This window comes from Osmerus eperlanus, chromosome 1, assembly GCF_963692335.1.
Source record: "Osmerus eperlanus chromosome 1, fOsmEpe2.1, whole genome shotgun sequence".
Lineage (NCBI taxonomy): Eukaryota > Metazoa > Chordata > Actinopteri > Osmeriformes > Osmeridae > Osmerus > Osmerus eperlanus.
The window spans coordinates 19,964,603-19,987,479 of NC_085018.1; the positions used below are offsets into that span (position 1 = coordinate 19,964,603).

Sequence of the window (22,877 nt, forward strand, 5' to 3'; positions counted from 1 at the left end):
TTCGTGTCGAAGTGCCTGACGCTACTCATGCTTATTCAGCTATGCCAACTTTCTACCTCTCTTAAAGGGGCAGTTTTTCCGGCGACACGATCCATCGATTCAGAACTACAATAAAGTACTTTTAGTCCACTGCTTTTTCACTGTAACCTTTGTAAAAAAAAAACATCCGACAAAAACTTTCATCTCTCTGAACAAGGAACAGCTGACATAGGCCTATAATCTTCACAAGTGTACACATACCCTGACGACATTTTGGCTAATGGCTTGGATCATGGCTTGGATCATTTGGGGAGATTCTGTGATTTTAAGGATGATAAACCTGTCATTAAACCTCGATTGCTGATCAGGTCATTTGGAAGGGATGTTGATCATGGTACTGTCTAAAGCATGTGCAGCTTTACCCAGGCCCATTGGGCATGTGGTCAGAACAATGGCAAGCAAATAGTAGTGTAGAAAGTGTCTGTCCCGTGTCTACTTTTCCTTGCAAAGGTTTTGGGAGGATAAACAGCCTGTTGACTTTGCTCAACACTTCCTCTGTGACACTGTTGGCATGAGCAGCAAGTTTTTCTGACCACGCATGCCTAAACATATGAAAATAATGGATTAATCAAATTCCAATGACTGAGGTCATTCATGCAGAAAGAACAATAATGTAGACAGTCCCACAGAGTACAGACGTCCACTCACATACACATTCCCAGAGAGAGAGAGAGAGACAGAGAGAGAGACAGAGAGACAGACAAGGAAAGGAGAGAGAGAGAGTATGTAGGGTCAGTCCAACTCAGACATACAGAGAGAGAGAGAGAGAGAGAGAGAGAGAGAGAGAGAGAGAGGGAGAGAGAGAGAGAGAGAGAGAGAGAGAGAGAGAGAGAGAGAGAGAGAGAGAGAGAGAGAGGGAGAGAGAGAGAGAGAGAGAGCTGACTGCAGTACCTTCACAATGGCCCAGCCCCATGTAGGGGGCCCTATAGAGGGCAGACGTTGACCATTTACCGCTCTAATAAACTTTCAATCAGCTTCAAAAGCCCACTCACTGTTCTATCAAATGTCACAAAGATTATTTCCCATTGTTCATAGCATGACAACAATGTCCACATGGTGCACATGGCAAGCAGGCACATATACTTGCATGAATACCCTGACATAAGATTCTTTTATACTTTTATTACTTATAATATTGTTTTTATTGATTTTATGTAAAGAACTTTGAGCTGCAATTGTTGTATGAAATGTGCTATACTGTATAAAAAAGTATTATTATTATTATTTTTATTTATATCTGTGTATATAATGCTGCGTGCCTGTGAATATGAATAATGTTTTGTAAATTATTTAGATAATTATGTATTCAAATTAATAAATAGTATAGTACTAATTTAAAATGTTATGGGCTGACTGGAGAGAAGACAATGTTTCATAAGGACCTGATAGGATTAGATCACACACCTAGCAGCAATAACAGCTGCAGTAACAATGATTAAACACTGACTCATTTATTTACTGAGGCACATCCTACAAGACAAGCATGCAGCCTTTTGTGCCAAAAGGCTGCATGCCAGCATGTAGATCACACCTATACTGTAGACTTAAGCTAACTGGAGTCAGTCTCAAAAGATATCCTGTCATATCTGCAGCATTTAACAAGTTGGACCACTGTAATGTGACTGCTGATAAGGTGTCTTTTTTTATTGCCAGGGTGGAGCTCAAGCAGACTCAAAAAGTGTTATCAAGAACCAAGTACACCCAACAATATAGCTTTTTTTTATCACTGGATTGCATGTTTATGGACATTATAAATGTGTAGGATTAGTTGTATACTCCACCATGACTCACATGCATGAGTTTAGGTCTCTTACTTTTCCTTGTTTAGTGTCTTAACTTTCAGTGATCAACATGAGAAAACATCAAACGTTTATACATTAACAATAGAAGTAGTATTCACACGCACAATGCAGACAAACATCGCCTGCTCAGAACATAAGCATCTATTCTAAGATTTACTATGCACGCGTACGTAATCTTCTTATGTTCTCACTTCATACAGTGAGCAATGTCTCGAGTCTCAGCTTTCTGCCCGAAATACCATAACCAAGGGTTCAAAGTGGGACAAACTCACAAGACAAAATTTGCAAATATAAACTCAAAACATTTACCAGTTACCTGGGAAACTTTATCCTTACAGTTTCTACCACAGTGTGTGAGTTAATTGCCATTCCAGTAGGCTGTAGCTGGTGACAATGTCTGGGTATGGTGAGGCCCAGTTACATACATGCCGACTACAATAACTGAACTGCCATTGACATGAGAACAATTCCACATGGTGCATATCGAACAAATATTTTTGTGTCGTGTTGCTTGTGAAAAAAAAGTTTTGACCTCCCAAAAAGTTTGACAAGTTGACAAAATATTTTTGAAAAATAATTTGAAAAAACGTTTTCAAAGGTTGAAAACAATTTTTTTTGTTGAAAAAAGCTTTGCAAAAAGTTTTGCATCATTAATGAGTACTTGATGAGGACTCTACTATAGTCTGCTGTACTCTATTGTACTCTGCTCTGCTTTAATGTACTCTGTTTTAGGCTTCTCTGTATTCCACATGGTGCACATAAAAAGCAGGGACCAACTTGCACATTTAGTGCACTGTGTCTGTGGGATCAAGAGTCATGTGGTGTAACAGGAGGATTGCGGATGCTTATAACATCAGCCTTAGAAAAATTGTGAGACACACCTCTAATACTACTATGAATGTCGTGTAGTTGGAAAGAGTTACATATGGTAATGCAAACATACATGCATAACAAAAGTGGTTTTCTATAGGGGCTCAAAGAATTAGCTCTAATCCGGGAGAGAAGAGTTTATATAGACCTTAAACGCTCCTCACAGAAGGAGGGAAACACCAGTATCCGTAGCACTCTCACAACCACTTTCTCAGTCAGGGACAAAAGAGGCGAGGTGCTCTGTAAATATTTCACACGTTCACATAAAGTAGGATCCATACTGCTTCTAGTCAGAACTGTTCTATCACCAGACCAGAGAAGGAGGGCGAGATGATTTTCCTGATGGATTTGCAGATGATGCTGCTGGATGTGTTGTACTCCATCCTGCGTGCCACTGTGCAGCTTGTCTTCAAGCCGCGCTCCAAACCAGTGGATGGGGAGCTGGTGCTCATCACCGGCGCGGGGGGAGCACTGGGGCGCCTCTTTGCCCTGGAGTTTATCAAGAAAGGGGCTGAAGTGGTGTTATGGGACGTCAACGCCAGTGGCAATGAGCAGACGGCCAAGCTGGTGCGTGAGGAGGGGGGCACGGCGCACCCCTACACGGTGGATGTGACCAACCGGGAAGAGGTGTACCGTGCCGCTGACCTGGTGCGGAAGGATCTGGGCCGTGATGTCACCATCCTGGTCAACAACGCTGGGGTGGTGGCTGGGGAACGCATGCTGGACTGCCCCGATGAAATGTTGGAGAGGACCATGAAGGTCAACTGCCACGCCCTCTTCTGGGTAAGCCCCCTCAGACTGGTTGTGAGGCTGGAACACGGAGGGTGGAGGGGTGGTGTGGTCATCATCATAATGGCCCACGATGTGAGCTTTGAAACATGAAGCGTTACAAGCTCAACATTGCTTAATAGTTCTGAATTTACAATGATATGCAATCAATGAGTGCAATTCAGTCTGTCATAATATCTTATAATATGCCTGACAGTAGAAGAGTGTCAAGAAAGATTTTCTAACTTTCTTTCAAACCATGAGCCGCATAATTTTACAACTGTCATGTAGGATAACATAATGTTTTATAATGGAACGAAAATCCCATAAAGATGATGTACGTAGTAGTTTCCATCAGTCTCTGCATTGCTGGAGCCTTACACCAGCTGCCACGAGACATTCACGGGGCAGGTTATTGTGCAGTCTGACATGATGTGTAAAATGCATAGCTTTAATACGATTCTATCCCTTTAGCATAGCGACACCAACAGACTGAGCCAGCTAAAGGGTTCTGGGCTTCTCCCTCTGACCCTCTAACCCGCTAACCCTCTTACCACAGCAACTGTGCACATGCAGGATAAGCTCCCTTCACATTGAGCAACTTTTAAGAAGCCTACTCTGCAGTCTTACTCACTCCGTTGCCTACAGTCATATGCTAATACCCGTTTCTTAATTATCTTCACATAAGCCTGAATCATAGGGTAAGATGTTCAGTGAAAGCTTTCTCTCTCTCTTTCCCACAGACAGTCAAGGCCTTCCTTCCCCAGATGAAGACTCAGAACCATGGGCACATTGTGACGGTGGCCAGCGTCCTGGGGCTCTTCAGCACAGCGTGTGTCGAGGTGAACCTGGACGTCCAGAAAGCAAAGACTCTGATTAACAATAGGAACCAGAATCAAGTATCCCAGTTTATACACTAATGACTAAGGTAAAGATCACTGTAAAAATGCCTGAAGTGTGCTGTGTTTTGTGTCTGGGGCAGGATTACTGTGCCAGCAAGTTTGCAGCGGTGGGTTTCCATGAGTCGTTAGCACACGAGCTGGCAGCCGAGGAGATCGAAGGAATCAAAACCACTTTGGTGTGCCCATACATTGTGGACACTGGCATGTTTGAGGGCTGCAGGATCCGGTAAGATTCCACACTTAGAGACTATGTCTGAGGATTGTGGTTAAAGGTTGATGGACAAACATCAAATGATCTGACACATCATGCTGTATGATGGTAATACATTTGTGAGGTCTACATGGTGGATCCTCATCTTCCCACTAACAGGATGCTTATCTTTGCTCTCTGGCACCCCCTCAAGGGACGAGGCTGAGTTGTTCCTGTCACCACTTGACCCCTTATACTGTGTGGAGGAGGCCATGAATGCCATCCTCATAGACCAGCCCATGGTGTGCATCCCCCGCATCACTTACCTTGCCTACATATGCCGAGCGTGAGTACAGAGGCCTGTTCAATCAGACCTCAAAATGTTGTCTCGGTGTACGCTTGGTGTCCCCCCCTTTTTTCCAGCTTTGGCCTCACATGCTTCTTTCTTCCCTCCAGGTTACTGCCATGGGAATCAAACGTGATAACCTACAGGTTCACAGGATCTGACAAGTGCATGTATCCCTTTGTTGACGCAATGAAGAAACGCACCACCAACGGCCTTTCACAGCTCACCTAATCCCCAGCGACTCACCCCGGCCTGTCCACTGACTGGTCCCTAACAACACCTAGTTGGATAAGTCTCAAATTGGGCCCTGCTAAAGAAGACAAAGAGGTTGATTCCATCGGCAATCAGCACTGACGGTGGTGCACTGATTGCATTCAATAAACCAAAGATTGGTCTTGCTGTAACAAGTTTTCAATCAATTGAAGGTAGTGGTTTTGAGCTCTGCAAGAAGTGTTTGATTTGCAGAACAGATATGTTTGCAGTGCAGGAGGTTGACTGAATATACAAGACGACAATATGGTAGCATGTGCTTGATGATTTCTCAGCCAGGAATGCCATTAGCACTGAGTGGGTAAAAGCTACCAGACTGTCTATTCTAAATCAAGCGTCAGTCCCTACAATATGTTTGAACACTGAAAGCAAGGTGATGACTTACAATCAGCAACTGATATAAAACCGTGCTTGTAACATTGTTCAGACTAGTCAACGATTACATTAGATGTCTATATGCTTTACTAAGAATCCTGGCATAAGGATTGTGTTTACATGAAGTAAAATATTCCCTGTTGTCAAAGCACCTGTGGAATTGTATCTTCATGTGAGTCAACTCAGTCCAATCATAAAACATATGCAACACACATCACAGCTGAGAACATCTCCATGACAGCTTTTTGACCTTGTTTTGTGTTTGACAGCACACAGGTTTTATTTACATTCCATGGGGAGCAGAGAGGGGGGGGGGGGTTGACACTGAGGGGACGGGCATCAGGGAGACTGATTTGACAAGGGGGAGTTTGGGGAGTTGCGGGGGGAGGGGAGGGACATCGTGCTTAGACCGTACATACGCAACAGAGACTTATACTGGCCCACCACACAGGGTGGGGACAACATCACGACATCACACGCTACATTTAGTCACAAAACCTTCCCAGCCCTACATGGTAATGTAGATAAACACTTCACTTGTGGTTGTTGATATAAAAGCACTCTAGGAAAATCAACAGTGGTTCATAAGCTGCATCCTAGCCTAGAAAGGGGTTCCAAACTCAAATGTAACAACCTACTCAAGACCTCAAGCAGGTAAGGCATGATAAAACAATTAAAACAGAATCAACAAATCTGTCTGAGACAACACAAAATCTCTTTTCACAGTTATCATAATTCCTTTGGATTTCAACCACATGTCAATGATAACCGCTATGTCATAGAATAGGATGCAGCTACATTATCTAATAAGCGACATAAAAAATAAATAATGTGTACAATTAAACAACATTAAGGAGAGGAAATCTACCAATCTTCTATCAATCTTGTTTAACTGTGAACATTTTGTAACATTGAATACGAGGAGAGATGCTTTAGAGTCTACATTGTCCGCAGCTTCCTGTGGCCTGCAAAGACAGCCAATCAGAACACAGTGTCTGAGTTTTCTCTAGTGCTTTTTCAAACAACCAATCCTGTGTTTACACTGTGCCATCCAGAGTCTGTACCAAGGTGCTTGAGTTAGCCTGTTTGAGCAAAGAGTCGCCTTCCATGTCCTGTTTGCCACACCTGTAGAAAGATAAAATCAGCATGACTACCTCCCAAATATAGGATTCACTTCCTGTGCTGTTCTTCCTCAGAACCTGAGCTGCAGAGAGCTGAGTCCCGCCTTACCCAGAGATTGGTCCGTTTCCTGTCCTGTCATTGGACTGCTGATCCAGTTCAGAGAGTAACTTCAGTATATTCAAGGCAGCCTGTTTGCAAGCAGGACAAAAACAGAAAACACACAGCTCTGTTAGCCTTGGCTTGTTAGAATCACTGACAACAGTTAACCCATACATACAGTTACATACAGTGTCTTCGAGCTTCATGTCTAGGAGACCATGAAATTGGCCTGCAGTTAAAACTCCATCAATTACTAAAGTACACTGGTCCAGCCCAGTGAGGTATATCAGTGTAACTTTGTAGCGCTGACATACCATGTCGTGACATGAATCCACATCCTTCCCGATCCCATGGCTAATAAGCGGCGGCTGGGAGGAGCAGTTGATAAGAGACACAAACTCGTTCTTGTTGTTTTTGGGGAAGTCTTTGTATTCCACCTGAAAACAGAACAACAGAAAAACGTGTGAACTTAGTTAGCGTGTCGCTTGTATGGCTGTTATGAGAGGGCACCAGTGAAGAAACATCAGCCAATAAGGTCAGTTGTAGTGAGGTTTTAAACCCAGTATGAGTGAGTACCTGAAGGCCCTGCACTGTGGCCAGATAACTGAGCTGTTCTGAGGGTCTGGTGAGGGGGCCGTGGGGTAAGTGGCCCAGGCTGTTTTTGCTCTTCAGGATGGTCTCTGCCGTCAGGGAGGTACCAGCATACAGCAGCTCGTTGGCAATCATGGCAGTGATTGTGGCCATGGCTGGGTTGGCCATGGCACGGCTGTAGTCCTTGGCATGGGGCCCTTGGCAGGCCCCCACTGCCTGGGCCACCTCAGGCACCATGGGCAGGATACCTGCAGGGAGCTGCTGGTGGCTGAGGTAAGGTATGCGGAAGTCTTCCTCCTTGGAGGAGGCTGGAGGGGTGGGGCAGAGAGCATACCAATTATAAAGATGAGGATGAAAGGTATGCTATCACAGAATGCATGAACCATAATTTGTTCAAATACTGTGACAATGACTATTATAGATCATGCAAAGCATTCCAAATATGACATAGGAGTATGAGGACTCAAAGCACCTCTCCCCTGATGGTCACCCAGAGCGACTTCATCCACAGAACCTGGTTCAAAGAAGGTCACCTTCCGTCCATCTCCTGGCTTCTTCAGAGGAGCCTTCAGTTGACCACAGACACAGGTCAGCTACAACACTAGATCCTGCGGTGTCACACCAATCTTGATGTTCTAATCTAGCCATGCTGCTAACCATGTGCAAAGCGCAACAGTACCTTCTCATCTGTTTTAAGTGCCGGTTTGGGGGGTAGAGGCTGAGGCACTTTGTATCCCAACAGCTCCAGCATCTTCTCTGCTGCGTTCCTCTTGGCCACCTTCTTACTGGGACCCATCCCCTCAGCACACTGACCGCACACAGTCACCTGTTCAAAACAACCAGACGACCCTTGTGAATTCCAGGCCAATCCTCAGCAGCCGCTGTCAGTTCCTGGCTTTACTAACCTGCATGACAAACTCCCTGCGTCGAGGCAGGCCCCTCTCCGTTACCATGTTGTACTCGGGCTCCTTCTCCTTCTTGGCCTGCTGGATCTGAGCCAGGCGGCTGATGGGGTTCATGCCCTGGCCGTACTCTGGGCTCGTCTGCAGCTGCAGGGCACACACACGTCAGCAACAGCCCCCGGGAGCATGGTCGCAAGTTCACCAACAGCTTAGCTATGCCTCCTTCCAGGTTTTTTAAAAGGGCCCGATGGCCCTCGTCAGTGTCGTCTGAGAGGCCCTCACCTTGATGATGGACTTGGTTTTCTTCTTGATCCGTGGCAGCATCTTCTCCACGGTGGGCAGGTGGGGCAGCCTCCTGAGCTCTTCCAGCACTGCCGTGGCTGCTAGCTTTTTGGCGATCTTTTTACTCTTGCCCTCACCTTCCCCAGAAAACTCCCCGACGGTCACACGCACCATGAAGCTCTTCATGTGCGGGGGGCCGGCCTCCTGCAGAACCTGGGGCAGGATGGGGGGGGGGGGGGGGCAGGAACGTAACGGCACGGTAAAAGATCTCTTTTAGTACCTGACTCAACCTGCTCAATTGAAACGAATGCTTGATTGATCAAAAACAGTGAAACAGGGGTACGTGTGTGACATGGAGATCAATTCAAACCTCAAAGTCAACTGGCAAGTTCCTCTTCAGTGCAATTTCAAACACTTGGCTGATTTCGGATTTGTTGAGATTCTCTTCCTCGGGTTCTCCGTTTATCTGCAATGTCAAGCATTGGTCAATGACCTAGAGTGAAGCTGTTCTATCCCAGTAAGTGTGTTCGTATGGATCTCCCTCTCTCACCTCTGGCAGCTGCTGCAGCATTGGCTCCTTCTGCAGCACTTTGAGTGCCTTGGCCGCTGCGTCGTGTTTGGCAAGCTGCCGGGTGCGCCCCTTCCCATGGAACTGTTGGCCTCCGATGGAGAGCTCCATGTGGTAGAGCACTGTCCCCACTGGGGGAAACGGATAGTAGTACCTGGGGGAGGACAGCACGACATGCACCTTTCACTCATGCTGGACACCCTGCCTGTAGGAAGGTACTACATGTCAGCTCACTGTTAATAAATGCCAGTTGAAGGGTGAGGTGAGTGGACTCACTGTTGCATGGAGCGCTGGTAAGGCCCAGGAGGCCTGATGTTGTAGTTGAAGCTGGGCCTCATACCAGGGTACGGGTCAATAGGTTTGTATATAGGCTTCTTCCCCAGCTTCATACAAAGTGCATTCAACTCCATGGTGTGTGTCATGCAGTCTACTACAAATATACCACCGCCCCCCAAAACAAAACAGAAACCTGGATTATTTACAAAGGTATTGGAAATGCTATAAAATATGTGTGACAGAACAGAGCACACACAAACACACGCAGGGTCTGCCTCTCGGAACAGATCGTTTGGGTTCTTGCCTGTGTTGCGGGGACTCCTCATACTGGGTTTGGGCAGGGTGGTCTGTGCCAGGGCGGACGCAGCAGCCGAGTGCTGGGCTTTCTTAATACTGGTCCCCTCTGCCTCCCAGCGCTGATCTCCCAGGGTCAGTCTCACTGAGAAGATCTGGGGGAGGGAACAGAGACAAAGACAGGATGAGGCCTTTGGCACTACGTTGGCGTACAGCCTGCCGGTGACATGTCTCAGGTTTTCTGCAGAGGAAGTGAATGGCTGCTGTTACCTTAGAATGAGCTGGTCCTTGTTCACACAGCAGTTTGTACTCAGGCTGGATTTTATTAAAACGGGCTAACTCATTCACCAGACACATGGGGGTCTTCTCTTTAGGGTTTGCCATGTTAGATACTAAAACAGAACAACAGAGAGTGAGGCTTGTTAGTTATTCAGGTACAAGTCGATGGCTCTGTGTATATTTCGTGGATGCTTGGGAATCAACCTGAAAGTGAAAACGCACACACAAACCTGATTGGGGACTGAAGGCAGTGGCTGAGCCTGAGGGCAGAGCAGAGCTCCTGAGAGGGTGACTGGCACTCTCTGAGGGCAGGGGGCTCGATGAACAGGGAATACTGTAGCCAGGTTGGGAGTGGGGTGGTAGTTGCAGTGGGGTGGTAGCTAGCACAGCTCCAGACATGGAGTTACCTGGACACTGAAACTGGAGTTGGGACATACTCTTGTTGGGTAGGAGTGCTTGGTAGGCTGGAGTAAAGGTGGAGCTTTGCAGCAGAGTACCAATAGGTGCCAGAGGGAGATAATGTTTGAGACTGCAAAGCTTTGCCTGAAAAAAAAATTGAAAAGAGTTCAGATAACAGAACACTTACTAGATGAGGTATGTGTGATTGTGAAAGCTTACTGGCATTCTACATTTAAAGTAAAAACGTATCACTGAACAAAGCATTAAGTACCACTGTCTTTACATAATGTGATGAGATATTCTCTCTCTTTTATTACTCTGTTGATTCCTACTGAATACCACAGGCCCAGCTAGATAAGTAGGCTAGTTGACTGTCAAGAATGTACAATTATATTATCTTATAAAAATCAATTTGCATTTGACAGCCTGTTAATAGAAATCTGTTATTAGTTTTGAAGCTGTCAAGTGTTTTTTTCATTACAGTGCTCACTTAAGACGATATTAGCGTTCCAACGAGCTCGGTAACATTACGTTAGCCTGCTAAGCTTGCATTCTGTGCTGTGGCCAAAATGATTAAGTGTTGGCTACTGCTGGCTAGCCAGCTAGCCAGCTAGCAAGTTGGCTACCGGCATATTGGAAATTACTTTCACAATGTCGTGTCAAATATTTTGCACTAGCAATTATGCCTATATTTTGCAATGACGCATCGGTACAAATCCGTTAGGTTTTCTGTAGTAAACTGCAGGGGAGTCGATAGCAGTTCCTGCTGGAAGCTAGCTAGCTAGCACTGCTGCTGACGGCTGTCTAGTTCAGACGCTCCTACTTTTTTGAGGAGGTGCCTAAATTTACCTCACCTCTTTATCCTTCCTGCCCAGGTCTTACTCCATAGGATACGTTGCTTAAATGTTGTATCGCTATGTTTTTCGCCAAATTCTAGGGGCGTTCCTTTGTGATTTTTGGTCAAATTTTGGTTGTGAGGAGGTGAAAGGAAGGTAGACAAGGCAAACACTAAAGAGAATAGCCAATCTTGACAGCGCCGTCCAGGAAGTGACATCAGGGACGTGGCTTTTAACAGGGAGGAAATGTAATTTCATGGCATTTCCAAATTCCAACAAAAAAAGCATTCAGCTGTTCTTTCATCGTGGGTCGGAAATCACAAAGATACCAATTTCATGTTCTAATCAAATTTATTTGGCAGTCAGAAGAATGAGCCAAAAACACTGATTTCATTTGAGAAATGTTCACACATAAAAATTAGCAATAAAAAAAACACACTAAGTAAGCTTATTTGACTTCTAAATAAAAATTTTATGATTCATGGCCTATAACATATTGCTTCTCTATGACCTATTAGTTTTACTTTGTCCATTCCATGACAAGGACAGTGAGTGCTAAGAATGTTCTACAGGTTATATGCCTGGCGTATGTTCAGAGAGTCTCGCAGCATCAAGTCACGCAGCCTCCACAGTGCATCTGCCATTGTTGTGTGGGCACCCTTGCTTTTCAACCAATGGGAAGGCAAACGGCTCTCCTGTTCTTTGGTCAGGTGGGTATCTCTCCTGCGGGCTGAGGTAACATCAAAAACAAATTTAGATACAAATCATTGTTAACACCTCTAAAAACACCTCTAAAATTGTTTTACTTGCCTTTGAGGGTTTGATCCCATTTGCTGATAGTGGCTGTGTCCGAGTTCAAGCCCTCGATGTATTTGAGGTAGGCCTCCGAGTGGAGGACTCTCTGAGTCTTGGGTGGTGGAGCCACAAACATGGGGGTGGTGGGCTGCAGGTGTGAAGGCTGACCCAGCTGGCCTTGTCCTGGGTAAGGAGGTGGGGCATGCTGCCCTGGGCTGAACATTCCTGGCTAGGAGATACAGAAAGAAAGAGCATGGTTTAATTGTCAATCAATTAATCAACAAAGCAATTCTGTCCCTTAAAAGAAATTAGCTTGAATTAATTATTTTAAGCTGTTCGATATAACAAAGATGTGGAATATCTTTTACCTGTTGCATGTAAGGATTTCCGGGTCCAGGACTTCCAGCCATGCCATTCATACCAGGGCCCATCATACCTGTAGTAATAACAAGAATACATGTCCATACTGTACACTACGCCAGAAGGGTATACCACGAGGCAGGACCAATGGGTTTGCCAGGTTAGCCTTTCAAAAAGTTAAGATATGATATATACAGATATGAATCAATGAGTATGTGAGGTGGTTAGTTGCTGTATTTATACATTTTAACATGCATTGACTGTTTGTTCATGTGTTACTCAGCAATTAAGATATGTGTAAATAGTAACTTAGTAACTAAGTGAGTGAGAAACAAAAGAACAGGTGAGTGGAAACCATATCAATTTAGTGGGTGCATAGTGAACCCGACAACCAGGCTTTGCTGCCTCAGTTGTCAGTGACCACATCCTGTTGGCCAGGTAAAACCCTTCAGCAGGACAGACACGACTGGAAGAAACTGAGCAGGTGAGGCTAGGTCCTTACCCGGGTGGGGCATGCCAGGATACCCGAGCACACCTGGTGGGAGGTGGTGGGGAGGCAGTTGGGACACCCCCATGGGGTAAGGTGGCATTGGACCCACACACAAGCCCTCGGGGGGTCCCTGCATGTAGGGTGGGCCATAAGCTCCCATCATGCCTTGGGGGAAGGGTCAAGGAATAGACAACAACAAACCATGCATAAGTCACATGCAACTTGCTACCAACTAGCATGCACTAAGTATAAACTTAAAAACAAAAGGAGATGAACAAATTAGTAGGCTAAAGCATGGCAAAATAAGCAAGCTTATGGATGGAAAAAGTCAAAAGATGGATGAATTAATTTCTTGTCATGCTGTTGATTTGATCATGCAAGCTTAAAAACTATCAGGCATATAAAACACTATGACATTAGCAGCAAAAGAAATCAAACAAACTACTGCCGATGAGATGTGCTGAGAAGTTTGGAATTGTCCAAGTTTCCGGACGGGAGGGGGTAAAATTTTACGGTTGAATCGTTTTGTCAGTCCAGACTCATTTCCCAGCTGCTAAGTCCCAAACACTCGTACTGTCACTTTGAGGGGTTACCTGACACAGGCGTCATGGTCTGGTTTAGCATTCCCATAGCGCTAGGCGAAGGCACCATGCCCATCAGCATCCCTACTGGGGTACCTGGTCTAGGGGAAGCTTGCTGCTGGGCTGCCCTCTCGCGCTCCTGATGCTCCACCACCTTGGCTGCCCGCTCTGGAACACACACGCATAAATCAATAACCCACATAGATGGGTAAAGTAGGGACCAATCTCCATCCTGTGAACTGGACAGTACGGCCCCCTTTACCTTCATATTCTGCTTTTTTGGTAGCCTCGAGGTTCCTCCACTCCGTGCCCACCAGCCGGCTCAGCTCCCCAAAGGAAAGGTCCGGGTGTCGGACCTTGATCACCGCACGCATCTCACTGCTGAACAGGATATACCCACTCATGTTGATCTTCCTCTTGGCACCCTCCTTCTTGGACATGCCCTTTACCTTAGGAGTGGACTGCAAAAAGAAACCGAGGTCAACCCACAGGCATTCCAACTACCGCTCGTTCTATGTTCCTGAGATAAGGGGCATCTGACCTGCTAAGCTGTGCAGAGCTCTAGGTGTGTGACGTGAAAGAGAAGGGTGGGGGTGATCTTGGAGTGTGTGGGTGCGTGGGTGGGTGTAAGACCTGTGGAGGGGTGTATGGCATGATGTCCATATCGCTTGCCAGAGGGGTCTGCATCTGAGGCATGGAGGGAGTCTCTGGGGCCTCGTCCTCATCCTCCATGTCATCCATGTCCTCATCTCCCTCATCCATGTCTGCTAGTTTCAACTCGAGCTCCTCAATCTTTTTATCCAGCAGAGGAGATGGCTCTTTTTGAGGAACTATCAGCTTCCTAGAAATGGACCGATAAGAGTGGAGGGATATCAGCGTGACAAGACAGCCACATCTTTGCGGTCGCGTGACGCCTTAAGTAAAGCGAGGCCCACCTGAAGTAGTAGATCTCGTCATCCACCACCTTGGCAGAGAGGGAGAAGCGCTTCAGACCCTTGAACTTCTTCATCTGCTTCTCGCTCTCGATGTAGCGGCTCTCACAGAGCAGCACGTCCTCCTCGGCCACCTCTGTGGGTCGGCAGGACAGGTAGTCCTTGAAGGAGGACACCATGCATTTACCTGCAGGAGACATGGGCCGACCAAACATAAGATGGATAATTATTTAATTATCATAATTAATTCAAGAGAATTCTGCACTTAATTTCATTTCTAGTACACCCTTCAATGTTGAGGTAATCAAATGGTGCTATTGAAAATAAGCCGTCTTAAAGAGCCTTTTAACCCTTGTGTTATCTTCGGGTCATTCTGACCCATCAGTCATTGTGACCCACCGTCGTATTGCGACAACTTTACTGCATACAAAAACAAAGTGAAGCATTTTCTTTTAACCATTGGGCTGTCTCAGACCCCCCACATTGCGATGGTTAAAATAAAATTATTTTATTTGTTTTTGTATTGGGTAAAATTGGGTAAAAACAACGATGGTTCGTTATGAACCTTTGGGTCATGTGACCCGAAGGCAGCACAAGGGTTAAACTGGCTTTAAAAACAAAACCAGGTTTGTTTTGGGGTGTGAAGGAGGAAACCTTGCTTGAGCTGAGACAACGCTAGACATGTTCAAGTCTGAGGATAAACAGGGACAGATAGGAAATAACGTTTTTGTTGAGGCTCTTGGGTCATACCGAGGACACAGGTCATTGGACAGGTCTCCTCCAGGTTGCTCAGGAACACCTCTTTCTTGTAGAACATCTTGGTGGGCTCATGTTCTGTCTCCTCGGGATGGATGAAGATGGGCCCAAAGAAGAACGCAGCTCCATTGCACACCCACAGCTTCTCAATCCTACCCTCAGAGAATGGCAGATATTCGCACACATACCCAAGTACCAAAGCTTCTTGATATCCACATTACTAGAACACACCATTGATATTTCAAGGGGTAAAGAAAGTAGCAATAACGGACCTGCCAATGCGATGTCGAATCAGACCATGGGACTGGATGTAGACACAGTCTCCTACTTTTAGCCACATTTTGTTATAGTGGAGCTGGTCGTAGTATTGACAGCCTGGCTCCCCTCCACTCATGTCCACTGGAACATCCTCTCTTTCCTTTAGGGACAGGATATGGACACACACACCCTTATTACAACTGAAAGGATATGGCAGTGTGATCCCAAAATGTCCCCTAACATTTCTTGACTGAGTTTATGCACTTCCTCACCTTGATAACAACGCTGCCACTGCCACTGTCGATGTGGGGCATAGCCAAAGGCTTCTCCTGGTCGTGCTTGGCATACATGGAGGCAACCCGGACCACAGGCAACGGCACATCGCGAGGGACAAACCTCACAGAGTTGACAGGCATGGCCCACATCTTGATCTTCTTGAAGGACTTGTTCCTGGCAGCATAGCGTGACTCACAGATATACACGTCCTCCAGCCGAAAGCCCTCTGGCTGCAGTTTGAAGTAATCCTGAAGGACAGAGATCACAAATACTGCAGCCACCTTCCTAGATGAGTGCTGTTTCAAACGCTGATTTAAGAAGTTCAAACCTACGCCTTACCTTCACAAACATGACCATGCATTTGCCAATTATTTTGCTGACAGGTACTTTGTTGAAGTAGTCACTCTTGAACACCTCTTTCTCCAGGAACTTGCGTGTGGCCAGGTGGAAGGTCTCACTGGGTCTGTAGAACCAGCAGCCATAGAGCCACTTCTCTCCTACACACAGACAGCAAGGTCAAGCACAGGCACTACTGGTGTACTTGAGGGGTTGTGAGTTGTACCGGATTATTGGACTGTATGAATGGCTGTGATGTATAGAGACTATTCACATGTTACCTGCTTCATCCTCCCACAGGCGTTCAATGCAGACAATGTGAGGCTTCAGGTTGGGCTCTGCTGGCCGCACATAGACACAGTCTCCCACGTGGTAGGTGCTGTTCTCGAAGCTGCAGTCCTGACTGTAGGTACGCTCTGGGCCAGACTGCCATGCACCCCCTGGTAGGTCTTCTGGCTTCTCCCCCTCTGTAAGCGTCAAACAGCCCCCTCATCAGCAGCACGTCAAATATGAACACTAGCATGCTATCTAAAAGCACACATAGGACAGCATTAGGCTGCCTTTGTTTGGTTCAATGTAAACAAACAAAGCCGCCATAAACAGGGGTCTTCTTCACGGTCTTCTAGTGAGATCTGTTTAAAAAGGGCTACCATCTCTCACACACCTTTGTTTTCCTCCTCCCTCTTCTGCTTGTCCTCCTCCATCTCCTTGGGCAGTTTCTCTCTCTTCTCCTGCTCCACGTCACTGTTCAGGTGTTTGTGGGTGTAGCTGAGAGCAGGCGTTAGCAGGATCTCGCCATTCTTACACAGCTCATCTCTGATCTTAATGAAGAAGTGCTGAAGCTCCACTGCATCCTCAAAGATCTCGGAGTCTGTCCTGTAAACATGACAAGCAAGATTTAAAAGAGGGGTGGGCAAAAATACAATTGTTCAATTACCTTTTCTTGTTTAGGTTTCATTTGTACTCTCATGTTGAATATTTCAGACAACTTGAAGGTACAGTTATTTTTGGCAGATTTTGGTGTACCTATTCAGCCGCCTGGCCTTCTCCAGCACTTCAAACATGTGTTCCTGAAATACATCAAGCCTCTTGTAGCGCCCACGGTCAACATTCACCCTGATGATATCAAAGTTCAGAGGAGGCTTTTCTGGGCTGGTCGGGTCCTGGGCCGGGATCTCCGCCAGGGAGTCGCTGTAGCAGCGGCCCTCCTCGTCCTGGTGGCTCAGCACTGACACAAACAGGTTCCTGATGAGCTCTCTGACCAGCGAGCCCACAACTGGAGCCCCGCCCTCCTCCCCACCCTCCTGCAGCCTGCGTGTCTCCAGCAGCACGCGGTGCAGCACCAGGGCGTCGCGGTAGATCAGAGACTCTGGCTCATTGTACGTGCAGGCATTGTTGAACATCAGAGCGAAGTCCTCCACCAGCGCGTCCACGTCCTGGTAGCGCCCGCCTGCTATGTGGCTGCGCAGGCGCTCCATGTCAATGGGCCGCTTGATGGTGGCGTAGTAGTCCGGTAGCTCGGCGCGTGAGGGCAGGCGCAGGAAGATGGTGCTGAGGCGTCGGCCGCGGCGGTCCTGATAGTTCCTCACAGCATCGTAGAGCTCGTTCAGCCTCTGCTGGAGCGGAGTCAGGTACTTGGACTTCTTTGGTGAGACACCAATCTTTCCTACAGGTGCAGAACATGGGAATTAGGGATGCTCATTTTGAAGATACATTTTAGAGATAACCGACGCTCGTTAACGACCGGCATTAACCAGTTATCCGACAAGATAAAAAAAAAAAAATAATGGATGACTGTATGTGACCCATTTAAAAACATATACCAATACACTGTTTTTTTTCCCCATAAGGGGTTGATTTTTTAAATAACAGCATACAGCAACAGAACAAAAACTAAACAAAAAAAGATAGAATCAGAGAGTGCTGACTGTACTCGATTGGCGGCTGTAACAACACAAATGTACAATTAGTTATTTTGCTTTTGCCGACAATGAAAACGGAGATTGACAAAGTAGCAAAAAGTCACTAGATTTGTTGCTAGTCGCTAGATAGGCGACAACGTTTTGTCGTCACTTGGGAAGGTGAAAAGTATCTAAAATCGAACGACTAAATTGGCAACACTGTTTAACCGGAAAAAAAACATGGTTTACGGTTCATTATGAGCATCCCTAATGGGAATCATATATCTCTTGAATTTATCTATCTAGAATATAGAAAAACTGTACTATGTAAATAAAGGGTTACACAACTAAAAAGAGGGGCAAACCTACTTAGTTTGAGCTTGGGAGAACCCATATCCTCCTCATCAGGAACAGGCCCTAGCTCCATGCGCTTGTCCTTCAAGACCTTCTCTAGAATACCAGCATCATTGTAAACCTTCAAACAAATCAGACATTTAAAAAAATCAATACTTTGCAATAATTTATCAAACTGTCGGTTGAATGCACAGGCCATTGCATCTACCTGAGAACCCTCCTCATTGTAATGGCGGGCGTTACGGAACATCAGCCTCATGTCGTCCATCAGGGCCTCCCCAGTGGTGTAGCGCTCTGAGCGGATGTTGTGCTCAATGGTCTTCAGGTCCATTGGATCCTGGATGACCTTGTAGTAGTCAGGGTAGTCCTTCTTTGATGGCTTGACCATGAAAAGGTCACAGAGGCGCCGGTTACTGTTTTCTTCTCTGGCCTCTGTTACTGCAGCATAAAGGGCCTTCATCTGTTTTTTTTTGGTGTTCTTCTTATGGCTGCCAAACAGGAATTGATTTTTCATAGTAATTAAAACAGTGCGATGGAGAATACATTCTCACAGACTTTGGTATGTATCCTTTAAAAAGAGGCATAAGTAAATTGAGACCCGAGTTTCTTTTTCAAGGATACTAGAATAACACAACTTAAACAATAAGTCAAAATTAAGGACTAAAGGACTATTCCCAAATTACAAACATAACCCCTCCTACATGTCACTCTAGACTCAAGCTAACACTATCCTATTCAACGTTGGGCTGGTGTTTGGCTGAGGTGAATCTGTCATACCTTTTCTTCTTGGTGCTCCCTGCATCAGATGACAGAATGCTGTCCCCATCATCATCATCTCTTCTCAACAGTTCCCTCTTCTTGATCTACAAAATGAAATAAAATTGTTAGTAAATATCTAGTAATTTTAAGTCCACAAAACACTACATTTCTTCTCATTACTTAATAGATCCCCCTTTGAATCAGCAAATAAAATACAACATGAGAGCCTAACCTGCATTATCTGCTGAAGCCTGACAGCCCGTTTATAAATGCCAGAGTTGGGCATGTTATAACGCTTGGCATTCTCAAGCATCATGCTGAGGTCAGTCTCCATCTGCTCCACGCTATCATACTCTCCATTCTTCATCTTCTCTCTGGCAGGACAGAGGAACGGGGTCATTAAACACGTGACAGAGTCTCTCCAGCAGTAGTGTCCGTAAGGTGAGAGACGCTTACCTGATCTGTTGCAAAGAGATGGGCTGTTTGATCTGCTGGTAGTAGTCAGGGTATTCCCTCCTGGAAGGCAGCTGTAGGAAGGGTTCAGACAGGAGCTGTCCTTGGCTGTTCCTGCCTCCTCGGACAGCCTCATACAGCAGGAAGATGGGGTTGGACATGTCCATGCTGGAGCTGAGGCACTCAGCTTCAGACTCACCCTCGTCATAGCGCACAGACCCTGGAGGAACAGACACATGTAAGTTCATACGTGTCTGGGGGGAACTGTAATCCCTCTGAAGCAGAGAAGTATTCTGAAATCAAGGCTTACCTGAGAGAAAGGCGTCCTCTTCACTCTCAGATCCGTACTGCAAGGCCAGGGTGATGGCTGACAGACGGTCTCCCTGGGCTGACCGCCGGTTTCTGAATACACGCCAATAAACAGATAAGACAACCGTCAACCAGTCATCATCAGCGTCTCTTAAGCTTGCTTGAGTAATACTGTAGTTCTGGGGGTAAGATGTTACCTGATGCGAAGACTAGATTTTGTAGGCTCAGCATGTTCAATTTCAGTCTTGCGCTGGACAAAGATCTTCTTGATTGTGTTAGCATCCTACATCACAGGAGAGATGGGATAAGAACTCTATATACAACACGTGCTTGAGAATACAAAAGCAGGAATGCAATATATTACAATAAATTCTGCTCAAACCTCTACCTTAAAAACCTGAGATCCTGGTTCGTTATACGTTTTAGCATTTTTGGCCAAAAGGTCAACGTCCTTGGCCATGGCATTGACACTTTTATAATATCCAATCTATTAAGGAAAGTCGGAATAAAAAATATTATATTTACAAAGGTGTGTACATTTCAACTATATTTAATATGTTATTTAACAAAGAGCAACTACACAATTTAAAATTAAGATGCGCTTACCTGTATTCTTTGAGCAATGGTTCTCATATCAATTGGGTCCTTAATAATGGCATAGTAGTCTGGGTAGTGCTTGAGGAAATGGAAGAAAAACTCATATTCAAGACTGTCCTCCGACGGAAGTTGTATTTTTTACATGTATTGATTGTGAGAGCCTTACCATTTTGGAGGGAAGCTTCTGGAAAAGTTCACTGATCAATCTTCCTGAAGGGTCAGTGTAAGCCACCACAGCCTCCAAGAGCTGCTCCAAAACCTCCTTCAGACAGCTTGGTGGGGTCTGTCAATTAAGATCATGCACAGGCAGAAAAGATTGACAACCCAGTTACCACATCAGAAAACATAAATAAAGGCCATAAGGACAGAGTGTTTTACCTCATCTTCAGTGGAAAGTCCAGGATTGTCAAGCATGTCGTCACCATCCTCATCATCATCCTCATCCCCATCTCCGGGCTGCACAAATTCATTCCTGGTGTGCACATAGACTTCCCACAGCCTGCAAGCTGCTTGGTACTCATCTCTATCAGCCTGAGGAGTTTTAGTGAGAAACTTTAGTGAGCTGTACCTATGACCTAGTAATTCACTTGTTACAAACTAACAGGACGCTCTGGCAAAAAAAATTAGGACATCAAACTCTTGTAGAAAAGTTGTCCTCTGACATTGATTGAATTTTGAGACATCGAAAACCCCAACTTGACTGAACGAAGGAATTCCGAATGTAAGGTAAGGATATAATATTTATGTGGGGTAAAAATATTTCTTATAATTATAATGGGATTTGTGTTATAAAATGGTGGACAATGAGAAAATGTAAAGTAAAGCAAAATTTCAGTTCCTCATCTACTTCATCCATGTATCCATGGATACACAGGCTAACTAACACACTTTTGAAAACACAGATTTACAACCCTCTTAAAAATATGTATGGGTGTCATCAACAGCACAATTCCTCTACCTTGAAATAGGATTTGGCGTTGTTAAACATGAGCTGGAAATCAGCAGTGAGCTGGTCTACATCTTGGTAATCTTCTGATTTCAGTTTCTGCTGGATCTTTGTCATGTCAATGGGGTGAGATACAACCTCATAGTAATCTGGCTGATTCCTATGGAAGAGATAAAAAGATGGAATATTCAGCTAAGCATCTCACTGCATACACATAGCTACAATCTAATCTATCCATTGTCACACATCCATTGTTTGGAATAATGTCAACAATTCTTAGGATAGGCTTATAGTTTGACTAAAACATTTGTTGTGTGGCTAATACAATTTTTTTTATCACTTATTCATACAGTACCTTCTTTTTGGAACTCGTATGAACAATTCACAAAGCAGCCTCCCTTGGTCATCTTTGTGGTCCCTAACAGCATTGTACAACTCATGGCACACTGCGATCTGTTAAAATAAAACGCATTCAACATTCAAGATAGGTAACTAGCTATAAAGTGACCATCACTCAACACTCAAAAAATCCACAATGCAAGATAGATAGGCTAAATATCTCAAATGTTGTATGGCTAAAGTAGCCCACAAAAAGTTTGTAAATTGAATTATCTACTTACGGGATCCACAGTTGGAAGCTTGGAGGTCCTTCTCCTTTTTCTGCCGCTACCGGGAGTGGAAGAGGAGGCATCATCTAAGTCCCCACCGCTCACACTGCTGGAAGGAGATGTGGCTCTTCTCCTCTTAGTACTGCTCATTGACATAACTACTAGCTCCAAACTCGTACAAAACCTAAAGAAAGAAAAGGGCTTAAGTTTAATCACTTAACTAATGGGCTGCTAAAACAATAGAGGGGAATTCGCCGCCTACCTCGGGGGCTAGTGAGTTGTGCTGCTAAACACTTGCTAGAGAGGTAAACTACTACCACTACTGTAGTATCTTATAATAACAAACAAAAACAAAACGAAAGCCTAAATCATGAAATGGTAGCTAGTCGGCTATGTTTTTAGCAAGCCAACTAACACAAGGTAGAAGCTAGTGCAATTCAAGCTACCAATACCAGATAGCAAACTGCTGCGCAATAAAAAAATAAAAAGCATGCTAACTAAGATTACCATAGCTGAGCGATTACAAATATACCATCGCAAACTATCCAACTATATAATCTAATTCAGTTCTACCTTGAATGAATGCAGTAGTCTTAATTTGATAGATATAACGTTATTCCCTGAGCAGAACCTTGTGCATTAGCAAGTTAGCCAACTAGCTATCCTCTTTAGCATTTGCCCGGAAGTTGTGTGTTTTTGTCGACAACAAAAGAGACATTTGCACTTCGTTCAGAATACCCGGACTGGCAAACGAAACGGTGCATCGGGGCGAACCATTTACGATCTTAATTAAAACATTCCCACATGATGAGTTTTTACATACATAATTCAACTTGACAACGAAAACTATGAATTAGACGCATATCTTTACATGTCAATCTTAATGTATTTTAAAATATTGCTGAAGTGGCCCCAACCAAATGTTTTAATCAGACCACGTGACACTGGGTCTAGAT

At 45.1% G+C, this 22,877-nt stretch overlaps 3 protein-coding genes across 6 annotated transcripts; 1 reads left to right on the top strand and 2 right to left on the bottom strand.

Moving 5' to 3' along the window:
- Window positions 1-3,041: 3,041 nt before the first annotated feature.
- rdh20 (retinol dehydrogenase 20) lies at window positions 3,042-5,155 on the top strand. The gene is made up of 5 exons (XM_062468632.1): window positions 3,042-3,494; window positions 4,223-4,321; window positions 4,462-4,607; window positions 4,786-4,917; window positions 5,028-5,155. Exons 1-5 carry the CDS (start codon window positions 3,042-3,044, stop codon window positions 5,146-5,148), a joined length of 951 nt encoding a protein of 316 aa, XP_062324616.1. The 3' UTR covers window positions 5,149-5,155.
- A 649-nt stretch (window positions 5,156-5,804) lies between these two features.
- Window positions 5,805-11,407, bottom strand: stau1 (staufen double-stranded RNA binding protein 1). Of its 3 annotated transcripts, none has more exons than XM_062468631.1 (15): window positions 11,229-11,407; window positions 10,206-10,518; window positions 9,967-10,088; window positions 9,707-9,851; window positions 9,403-9,553; window positions 9,109-9,280; window positions 8,929-9,024; window positions 8,559-8,771; window positions 8,280-8,423; window positions 8,054-8,200; window positions 7,847-7,940; window positions 7,360-7,682; window positions 7,098-7,220; window positions 6,793-6,872; window positions 5,805-6,687 (listed from the first exon to the last, which is right to left on the bottom strand). In XM_062468631.1, exons 2-15 carry the CDS (start codon window positions 10,408-10,410, stop codon window positions 6,600-6,602), a joined length of 2,103 nt encoding a protein of 700 aa, XP_062324615.1. In that variant the 5' UTR covers window positions 10,411-10,518; window positions 11,229-11,407; the 3' UTR covers window positions 5,805-6,599. The 3 variants fall into 3 exon arrangements, with proteins under 3 accessions (XP_062324615.1, XP_062324612.1, XP_062324614.1); XM_062468628.1 differs by having other exon boundaries at window positions 9,403-9,556; XM_062468630.1 differs by having other exon boundaries at window positions 9,403-9,556; window positions 11,224-11,407.
- A 141-nt stretch (window positions 11,408-11,548) lies between these two features.
- On the bottom strand, window positions 11,549-22,657 carry pbrm1l (polybromo 1, like). 2 transcript variants are annotated; one of them, XM_062468634.1, is made up of 30 exons: window positions 22,495-22,657; window positions 21,934-22,105; window positions 21,669-21,766; window positions 21,326-21,473; window positions 20,746-20,898; window positions 20,534-20,650; window positions 20,377-20,445; window positions 20,159-20,257; window positions 19,968-20,053; window positions 19,772-19,863; window positions 19,465-19,681; window positions 19,241-19,382; window positions 19,027-19,112; window positions 18,458-18,737; window positions 18,265-18,370; window positions 17,021-17,660; window positions 16,659-16,870; window positions 16,276-16,461; window positions 15,998-16,155; window positions 15,655-15,906; window positions 15,397-15,542; window positions 15,119-15,276; window positions 14,372-14,555; window positions 14,070-14,277; window positions 13,699-13,897; window positions 13,449-13,604; window positions 12,868-13,020; window positions 12,374-12,441; window positions 12,021-12,234; window positions 11,549-11,940 (listed from the first exon to the last, which is right to left on the bottom strand). In XM_062468634.1, the coding sequence occupies exons 2-30, from the start codon at window positions 22,075-22,077 to the stop codon at window positions 11,777-11,779; spliced, it is 4,935 nt and encodes a 1,644-aa protein (XP_062324618.1). In that variant the 5' UTR covers window positions 22,078-22,105; window positions 22,495-22,657; the 3' UTR covers window positions 11,549-11,776. The 2 variants fall into 2 exon arrangements, with proteins under 2 accessions (XP_062324618.1, XP_062324617.1); XM_062468633.1 differs by having other exon boundaries at window positions 19,772-19,874; window positions 19,967-20,053.
- Between the last annotated feature and the right edge of the window lie 220 nt (window positions 22,658-22,877).